This window comes from Sesamum indicum, linkage group LG5, assembly GCF_000512975.1.
Source record: "Sesamum indicum cultivar Zhongzhi No. 13 linkage group LG5, S_indicum_v1.0, whole genome shotgun sequence".
In the NCBI taxonomy this organism is placed as follows: domain Eukaryota; kingdom Viridiplantae; phylum Streptophyta; class Magnoliopsida; order Lamiales; family Pedaliaceae; genus Sesamum; species Sesamum indicum.
In genome coordinates this window covers 18357400-18367909 of record NC_026149.1, presented here as the reverse complement: position 1 = coordinate 18367909, position 10510 = coordinate 18357400, and the positions used below count along the sequence as shown (strand labels likewise).

At 33.5% G+C, this 10510-nt stretch overlaps 1 protein-coding gene across 1 annotated transcript; it reads right to left on the bottom strand.

Annotated features, from left to right (window-relative positions):
* Window positions 43-1584, bottom strand: LOC105162920 (1-aminocyclopropane-1-carboxylate oxidase 5-like). Its single transcript, XM_011081093.2, has 3 exons — window positions 1402-1584; window positions 1093-1325; window positions 43-862 (listed from the first exon to the last, which is right to left on the bottom strand). The coding sequence occupies exons 1-3, from the start codon at window positions 1501-1503 to the stop codon at window positions 256-258; spliced, it is 942 nt and encodes a 313-aa protein (XP_011079395.1). The 5' UTR covers window positions 1504-1584; the 3' UTR covers window positions 43-255.

Here is a 10510-nt window from a genome sequence, read left to right as displayed (position 1 = left end):
AAAAAAAAAAAAAAAAAAAAGGAACAATTGAACTATTCCAGATAGAAGACAAGATAGACACTTTACTTATTTCCATATCATTCATAGACGTACAACGGAAGAAGCATATGCTCAAATAAAGCATTTTGCTATAAGGACAAACCCGAACCCTTCTTCATAACACAAACAAACGCGCGCACACACGCACACATTGCGTAATTTCTCAACAAACATCCGTAAAGTCTCATGCAACATCCCATCGATTGTTTTAGATTCTTACACGGCTTTTACAGCCTGGAATCTTGGTCCTTTAGGTTGGAATTTTTGTTCGAGATAAACGGACATGTAGTCCCCAAATACGAACTTGGGGTACTTGGCTGGGTCGCTCGCCTTGTTCTCAACTTTGGGATCGAGCAGTTGTGGAGCGGGTGCTATGGTTGCTTTGAGTGATGGATTGTAGAATGAAGCAATTGACCTCCTTTGTCCATCTGTTTGGGGCACAACCCGATGTAAAATACTCTTGTACCTCCCATTGCTCAAAACTTCAATCTGATCACCTGTATTGATGACTATAGAATTTTTCAAAGGTTGCACATCAGTCCAAACCCCATCTTTCAACATTTGAAGGCCTTTCACCTCATCATCTTGGAAGAGCAAGACGACGCCCCCAGCATCGGTGTGGGCTCGGAGAGCATTTACCTTCTCTGGGTGGGGGCACGGTGGATAGTGGCTCACCTTGGTGCCAAAAAATGCAGTATTGTCTACTCCACCATCAAAAGCATTCTTGATGTAGCCTTTTGGCAAGCCTAAATTCTCATCCATTATTTCCATGACTTTATGTCCTAATTTCTTCAGCTCGGTTCTGTATTCCTTCATGGTTTCGCTGTTGTAAGAAACATAATTAGTTAAACAATTAGCAAAAAATTCCATTTGATGTATGCATGGACTTGTTCCTACTCTCAAAAAAATCAGTTTGTTGTTTGCATATGTTATCTTGGTTTCGTATATTTTTATATCAACCAAAACTAAGTTATTCAAAATTATCCATATGTAAACGAAAACTATTATTAAAGTAAATATGATGGAATATAACTAAAACAAAGTTGTGCTTACATGAAACCAGGTGTTTTTGATGGCCACTCAACATCATTCTCATCCGAGAGTAGAAAAACATCCTCCCAATCCACATTCTCTATTTTCTCATCACTATTATTTTCTAGCAGTTCATTTAGCAACTGGACTGGTTTTGAGTTCTTGAAACCTGCCTCCCTTTCTAGCTTATAGCATTCAGTGGCCACCTTCTTCACCCTGTCTAGGAGGTCCTCAGAGATGCCGTGATTGATTAACTGCGGAAATCAAGAAACAATTTAGTCAACATACCATATAGTAAAATAGCAAGCCATGCTATTGCCATTTGAGTACCTGAAAGAATCCCCACTCTTGACAGTAATGATCGATCAGAGCCAGAGTATCAGCTCTCTCCTTTCCATCAACCTTTGAAAAATCAACAACTGGAATCCCCATTATTTATAAGTCAAAGAAAATTACCAACTTAAGTACACAATTAAGGACTTTCTCTTATTGCCAGTGTACTGATGTGGTGCTCAATAGCTCATCTCTAGACCTATTTATACAGGAGCGATATCATGTTTTTATTTGTTTCTTCCTCAAAGTTATGAAAATTTTAATCCTTAAATACGGAAATTGAAAGTGACACCAAACGTTAATTAAGCCAATAGTTTAATCCATACTAATTACACGTGTTTTCGCTTGGCAGCTTGTATATCCCAATACCAATAATTCAAACTCAAGAAATGTTGTTACAACTATTACATGCATGTTATGAATTTATGAATGTTTTGATTTCGGCAAAATAATATTTTGCAGCACATAACTTAGAATTTTTCTACTTTTGATCTTATTGATTACAGATTAACTTTTAGTTCCGTAATTTTAAAATAAAAAAAGTAATTTTGGTTCCATGGCACGTTTTCGTTAGATATTTAACAGAGACCATGTGGCCGTTAAGTGTATGGGACCAAAACTGTTACTTTTTTAAATAAAGACTCTAATAGGTACGTGTTAAGCATGTAGCATTTTTTATTCAAATCTTAACGAAAATTTATCACAGAACCAAAAGTGCTTCTTTTTAAAAATTACAGTACAAAAAATGTCATTTCTCATTTTGAACACTAGGAGATTTTAAAAGTAAAGAGGAAAAGAAATTAAAGGGTCCACACACTTTGAGGATTTTTATTCATGGAAAATCTGAAAATACTATCACCCCTAAATAACTACTGTAAAAATAATACATAGATTTTGCTGGAATTACGACTTCAATACTTGGTTTTTTTACATTAAAATTTGACAATAACTGAAGTGATAAAATTGGGTTCATATTCATGCATCATGTCTTAAATAATGATTCAATTCCCATCCAACAGAATTTCGTAATGCTGACACAGATGATGTATACATACTCTCAATGCATTAATATTAATTGACATGAGAGTTAAAGAGAAACATGTCCAGAGTGGCTGTACATAGATTTGATCTTTTGCTCTTCTTATGTCTCTTTTTGGATTGTCTTTGCACTGAAATATAATTGCTTTAGTTTGGACGAATGGCTTTGATTCTTACACTCCACTTTTATGTTTTATTTGGAAAAACAATGGTCCCAATTTTATTGGACCGTGCAATCAATCATAGAAGATCTTTTCTTTGCGGCAAATATTTCATATAATATATTTGCTGGAGAAACATCATTTTGATCTTTTAAGTTTTCATACGATTAATTTTAGTCCTTTAAGTTTGCGCATTTTCAATTTAATCATGTGATTTTCAAAATGGCTTAACTTGGGACCATAGACGGATTTTCGAACATTTTTATCCTTGAGCAGATTTTAAAGAGTTATTCTAGTCCATTTACACTAAAATTTTATTTTTCACACATACTCACCTAGAATGGTATCGAAACCTAGGTTTATTGAAAAAAATATATGATTATATTACATTTTGATATTATTTATCTACTAAGTGGAGGAGACACTTTGAGAGAAAATGGAACCGAAACGAAAGTTTTAGTTACTCTGAAAATAGGGAATATTTTCAAATTCTGGAAATACAAAGAAGAGAATTTCTCATGAAAATTCTTGACAAGTGTTACAACGTCCCAAGAGGATTGATCCAAGACTTCTCACGACAGAAGAAGAATAAGAATGGCTGAGAAATTTTGAAGTTCGACAAATACTACCAGGAAATGCAGTAAGGCGTCTACACTCCACTAAAGTCCATGGTAGAATCCTAGTCAGGAAAAGCGGAACGGATAAGAGCGAATCAGAGACGCCCTTGGAACAATACCTCTTCTACACCAGATGGGGAAGGCCACGGAGATTCCAAAGCCAAAGTCCAGAGAAGATCTAATTATCGCATCTATCAAATATATATAATAATAGAGGTAACGAGAGCAGATCTATCAGATCTACAAGAATTGGCGGAATCCTTTTCCCAACTCGGGATTGTGGATTTAGTCAATATCCAAACAAATGAAATCACTCCAGCACTACCACTGCCGGAGGGAAGTACATGTTCTAATGATCCTCCACAGGATCAACCGATGAGAGAAAGTGCGGATTTTCACACTAGTGCTACTCCAACGTTTGTGGGAACCAGGCTAAAAGAAAATTCAGGAAGAAATCCAAAGAGAGTGCATGAAATTATACCTTGGGAAGGGACCATGCTCTAGCCATTACATCCATATGGCGCTATACTGAACCTGGATATTATCGATTTTCGAAATATCGAGAAATTAATAGACGGATGGGTTGTAGCCATCAAGATAGCAACAACTACCCTAGAGCTCGACAAGAAAAACTTCATAAAACTTGTGGAGTTGAACTTGGAGGGATCTGTGAAGATCGGATGGAATAATACCCCAGAAGATACCAAAGCTAGCATCCTTGTCGGAAAATAAAAAAGGCGCGATAGCAAACCGGCTACTAAGGCTTATCAAGATACACTTCATCGGAGATGGATTCTTCGAAGGAAGTAGAGCAGAAAAGGCTAGAAAATATGCATAGGCTCTCTTCAGCCTTGAATTAAGAAGTATTTGAGCAGTAGATGAATATTCTATTGGTTCCGTAACTATTTATTCCAAAATGGAGTAGCAACAAAAGTAGCAGCTCCAATGTTCTCTAATATGCACATGTTAAGCACGTAGCGTTTTTCATTAAAATTTTTACAAATATTTATCATGGGACCAAAAGTGTTTCTTTCAAAAATTATGTACAAAATTGACTGAAAAAATCGCGTAAGTCTTGTGGTATTTTCCTTTCGTTCTGAAAATGTGGTTGTTCCCGTCCACTTTAAAAGTTAACAACCACCTAACTTACACATGTTTTCTTCTGTTAATTTCCTAGTGATGTTGGTAGAAAGGTTCAAAATAAGACTTTTTACAAGTTATAGGATTATTTTCGGCTTTCGAGAATTTCATGAGTAATTAAAAGTTGTTATTCCTAAATTATGGAATAAAAGTACAATTTTTCCAAAAATTGTGCACGGGCATCTGCCTATGCGCACTCGTGCCTGGCTGCCGGCCGACCCCGATCGATTTTTCATGTTTTTTCAAAAATTTATTTTTTCTTAATATTCTACTAATTTTTCTAAAAAATAGTTAATTTTGGTCGAGATATGATATTTTTCAAAATTAAATTACTAAAATTAATTTGAATTGATTTTTCAAACAAGAATTAATTTTTGCATAGGTTGGATGTATAATTAATTTAAGATATTGGATATTATTATATAATGCATGGTTTGCGTTATATATTGGTGCATGATTATTTGAAATATTTCATGCTTATATGTTAATTGGATTAACACGGATGATCACAAAGCCCTTTGGACTTTTTGGATGGTTTATTTTTTATTGGGTTGGCGCCTACGTGCATCTTATTTCTTATCTCATTTTTAGCCTAAAATATTGAAGGCTTGCTTCATCCCTATTATGTACTCTCCTCAACTGTTGATTGGGATTTCTTTTTTTTTTTTTTTTTCGGTAAATGTAATTTTCATAAATAGAAAAAGATATAATACAACAATCATGAATCAAGTAGTGTTTCCTTCGACAGGCCAAGGGATATGTTACAATATATAAAGTGCATGTGTACTAACAGAGCTAGCTAAGGTAATGCCAAGTATACGCCGTCTAACCTCCTCCACAATTAAGCTAGCTAGAATATTCGGGTTCCGCTTAGTATGCTTGATTGGGATTTCTTTTTAAGTTGTAATGAGTGTAATAGGTTAGAGGGAGGATTACTTTTACTTTTTGTAATAATGGTAAAGAGCAAACCCAGAATGAAGGCGCATGGAGCAGGCTATGGGTTGGTCCACGGAGATCCATGGAGAAGAGGTCTGAAGGATGGAGCCCACGAAGGACATGAAAAAATAAAGAGGTGTTATAAGTCCCATATCATGTTAATTGGTTAAAAAGCTTGTAATAGTGTAGCCTCACCCTTAGGCTGACCATAGATCCACTGCGGGCTTAGTGGGTTGCACAGGTATTTGGGTTTGTGATCATCCAACATGAGTGTGCTAGGCTTTTATTTTTGCATGCGATGCATTTTTATTAATGCTTTTAGTATTTTGAATATTATGCATGAAAAATACTAAAATATGATGAGGTTAAATAAATAACTCTCACTTGATTCGACCAGCTAAATATTAGATCGTAAAAAAGGAAATAAATAAAGTCTTATTATTTCATACCTTCCATCCACAGTAATGTAGTAAGGAAGCTAATTTTACCTATATGTGATCTCACAAGTCGTGGCACGTTTGGACTAAAATAAAGCTGCATTATTATTGTAAACGAAGAAAATATGCTTCTATGTAACGCCCCAAAAATTATAATATATAATTGGGAGACTAATTGGTAATTATTAAAAATTTAAATTTAGTTAATAAATAAATTATAGATTGAATTTGGGATATAATAGAACTTGAACGAATTAAATTGTAGTTCGTTATAATATTTTGGGACAATTTATATTAATTAAAAAAATTAGGAAGGACGTAATGGGTATTTTGAGAAAATTCTAATTTAATAACAAAATATATAATAATATATATATGTACATAATATATATATATATATATATATATTAGAAAGTAATATATACAGATATATATATTAGTAAATGATATATATTAGAAAGTAATATATACAGATATATATATTAGTAAATGATATATCTACACATATATATATATTATGTACATATATTAGAAAGTTAGGCGCGTGTTAAGCATGTAGCATTTTTCATTAAAATTTTAACGAAAATTTATCGTGGGACCAAAAGTACTTTTTTTTAAAAATTACAGAACATTAATAAAGCATGTTGCACTATCCATGTTTTCATAATGCAGATATACTCCCTAACTTTGCTTCACCTTACAAAGTATAACTTTTACCTTTAAGACTATCTTTTATTTCATAACTTAGGTTCTTCAGACTTTGAGTTCTATTATTTATGGAAAATCTGAAAATAATCTCCAAAAGTTTTTAAAAACTCTCACTATCAGTATTTCTATCAACTTTTATTAAAAAATTGATTAAAAAAACAACATATAAGTTATGTGATCATTTCCCAGCCAGAGGGTAATGGTTTGTATTGCTGGAATTAGGACTTGAATAAAATTTAAAGTGATAAAATTGGGTTCATATTCATGCATCATGTATTTAAATAATGATTCAATTCCCATCCAACATACTCTCAATGCATTAATATTAATGAGAGTTAAAGAGAAACATGTCCAGAGTGGCTGTACATAGATTTGATATTTTGCTCTTCTTATGTCTCTTTTTGGATTGTCTTTGCACTAAAATATAATTGCTTTAGTTTGGACCAATGGATTTGATTCTTACACTCAACTTTTATGTTTTATTTAGAATAACAATGGTCCCAATTTTATTGGACCGTGCAATCAATATAATATATTTGCGGCAAATATTTCATATAATATATTTTCGGGAGAAAGAACATTTTGATCTTTTAAGTTTCTATACGATTAATTTCAGTCCTTTAAGTTTGCGCTTTTTCAATTTAATCGTGTAACTTTCAAAATGGCTTAAATCGGGACTATAGACGGATTTTCGAACATTTTTATCCTTGTGCAGATTTTAAAGAGTTATTCTAGTCCATTTACATTAAAATTTTATTTTTCATACATACTCTCCTAGAATGGTATTAGAACCTAGGTTTATTGAAAAAAATATATAATTATATTACATTTTGATATTATTTATCCCAACTGAACGAAAGTTTTAGTTACTCTAAAAACAGGAAATATTTTCAAATTTTGAAAATACAAAGAAGAGAATTTCTCATGAAAATTCTTGACAAGTGTTACAACGTCCCAAGAGGATTTATCCAAGACTTCTCACGACAGAAGAAGAATAAGAATGGCTGAGAAATTTTGAAGTTCCACAAATACTACCAGGGAATTCAGTAATGCGTCTACACTCCACTGAAGTCCATGGTAGAATCCTAGCCAGGAGAAGCGAAACGGATAAATTCTACATAATTTCAATTCTAAAAATTATGATTAAATGAACTGATTGGAAAGAATTCGAGTCGGACAAAAGGCAGTTCAAGACTATGGACATAGATTAATTCACATACCTATGAGAATAGAATCTTTTCACCAGAAGGTGGATGAGGTTCTTAAGATCCTTTCCAATCTACACAAGGACTTTACAGATCTGAAGGCAAAAATTGCAGATCTAAAGAGGAACCAAAGGGAGAACCCTGAGATATCAAAATCCAAATAAGAGAGAATCAGGGATGCCCTTGGAACAATACCTCTTCTACACCAGAAGGGGAAGGCCACGGAGATTCCAATGCCAAAGTCCAGAGAAGGTCTAATTATCGCATCTATCAGATATATAAAATAATAGAGGTAACGAGAGCAGATCTATCAGATCTACAGGAAATAACAGAATCCTTCTCCCAACTCGGGATTGTGGATTTAGTCAATATCCAAACAAATGAAATCATTCCAGCCCTACCACTGCCGGAGGGAAGTACATGTTCTAATGATCCTCCATAGGATCAACCGATGAGAGAAAGTGCGGATTTTCACACTAATGCTACTCCAACGTTTGTGGGAATCAGGCTAAAAGAAAATTCAGGAAGAAATTCAAAGAGAGTGCATGAAATTACACCCTGGGAAAGGACCATGCTCCAGCCATTACATCCATATGGCGTTATACTAAACCTGGATATTATCGATTTTCGAAATACCGAGAAATTGATAGATGGATGGGTTGCAGCCATCAAGGTAGCAGCCATCAAGATAGCAGCAACTACCCTAAAGCTCGACAAGCAAAACTTCATAAAGCTTGTGGAGTTGAACTTGGAGGGATCTGTGAAGATCGGATGGGATAATAACCCAAAAGATACCAAAGCCAGCATCCTTGTCGGAGATTCGAAAGGCGTGATAGCAGACCGACTAAGAAGGCTTATCAAGATACACTTCAATGGAGATGGATAGTTCGAAGAAAGTAGAGCAGAAAAGGATAGAGAATATGTACAGGCTCTCTTCAGCATTGAATTAAGAAGCATTTGAGCAGTAAATGAATATATCTATTGATTTCGCAAGTATTTTTTTCAAAGTGGAGTAGCAACAGAAGTAGCAGCTCCAATGTTCTTTGCAAATATATGCAGCCCATGGAGGGAAATGTTGATCCAGTCATACAAAGTACCTGAAGGCCAGCTAGATTCAGTTGCAAGGAGAATGTCTTTCCTTAAAGACAGATTAAAGGATTGGTGTTATCAAGCGTCTATCCAGAAAAACATGAAAAGACTGAGAGGTAAAATTAAATGAACTCTTCTCTGTTGTGATAACAATGATTTTTCTACTATTATACAAGAATTAAGCTAATGCATCTTATCATCATTTAACCAATTGTTTAATCCAATACCAATAATTATCCTGCTCGAATCTTAAAGTCAAGTAATGTTGTTACTATTTAGCTTAATGTTACAATTATTACATGCATGTTATGAATTTCTGAATATTTGGATTTCAGGAAAATAGTATTTTTCGTCATGCAACTTAGGATTTTTCTAGTTTGATCTTATTGATTACATGATTAACTTTTAATCCTGTAATTTTTAAAAAAAATAGCAAAAGTTTGGTTCCATGACACCTTTTCATTAGATGTTTAACAGAAAAGGCCACGTGGCCGTTAAGTGCATGAGACAATGTTACTTTTTTAAGTAAAGGCTCTAATATGCACGTGATAAGCACGTAACATTTTTCATTAAAACTTTTACAATAATTTACCATGGGACCAAAAGTGTTTCTTTTAAAAATTATGGTACAAAAAATATGATTTCTCCTTTTGATACAATAGGAGATTTTAATAAAGCATGCTGCACTATCCATGTTTTCGTCATGCAGATATATTCCCTAAGTTTGCTTCACCTTAAAAGTATAACTTTTACCTTTATGAGTAAAGAGGAAGAGAAATCAAAGGATAAATTTTACTTTTCATCTTATATCTTAGGCTCTACACAGTTTGAGTTATATTATTCATCTTATAACTTTCAGTATTTCTATCAACTATCATTAGAAAATTGACTGAGAAAACCGCGTAAGTCTTGTGGTCATTTCCTTTCGTTCTGAAAATGTGGTTGTTCCCATCCACTTTAAAAGATAACTACCACCTAACTTACACATGATTTTTCCGTTAATTTTCTAGTGAAGTCGCTAGAAAGGTCCAAAAAAAGACTTTTTTTACAAGTTATAGGATTATTTTTGACTTTCAAGAATTTCACGAGCAATTAAAAGTTGTCCAAAAATCAGGCTAACCGTTTTCTATTTTATCTTGACTAGTCAATAAATCAAAACAAAACATAAATACGGAATGGGTTTTTAATTCAATCATTAGTGTTATTCCATAAAAAAATGTTGTTTGTTCGTAAAGAAACATTCATGTGGGATAACTATTTAACAAGAGAAGCCATTAGTTAATTTCTTGCATATTTAATTTTTGTAGAATACAATTTATATAATAGATTGGAAAAAAGAATGAAATACTGACATAAATCTTATTTTATACAAAATCTATTTTACATATAATGAAAAATAAAAAATTTCGTGCCACGCACCACACACGTGTATTTTACTAGTGTCAAGAAACAAGAAACTCAGAGCTTTTATTCAAAAAAATAATATTTCATTATTATTTATGTCTTCTAAGCCTAATACTACAGTGGACTACATGTTTCTTGCAATTATGTATTCCTAATCCTAATACTCCTCGGACGGAGGAGACTGCAATTCAAATAGGACAACTCCAGCAGAGTCAGAATCTGAGTCAACATGAAATTCTCCTCTCCGCTGGTGTCCATATATGTATCTATATATATATACACCAATACCATCTACAGACAGAAAACATATCTATCCTTTACTTTCAGCAAGTATTTTGACTACGTAGGAAAATTCGAAATGGAGAAATCGG

Excerpts from the sequence above, each read along its gene's own strand:
- LOC105162920 (XM_011081093.2), bottom strand. The coding sequence starts at position 1,503 with ATGGGGATTCCAGTTGTTGATTTTTCAAAGGTTGATGGAAAGGAGAGA. Across the intron at positions 1,326-1,401 it reads AAGAGTGGGGATTCTTTCAG|TTAATCAATCACGGCATCTC; the intron begins GTACTCAAATGG and ends TGATTTCCGCAG. Across the intron at positions 863-1,092 it reads TCAAAAACACCTGGTTTCAT|CGAAACCATGAAGGAATACA; the intron begins GTAAGCACAACT and ends TTCTTACAACAG.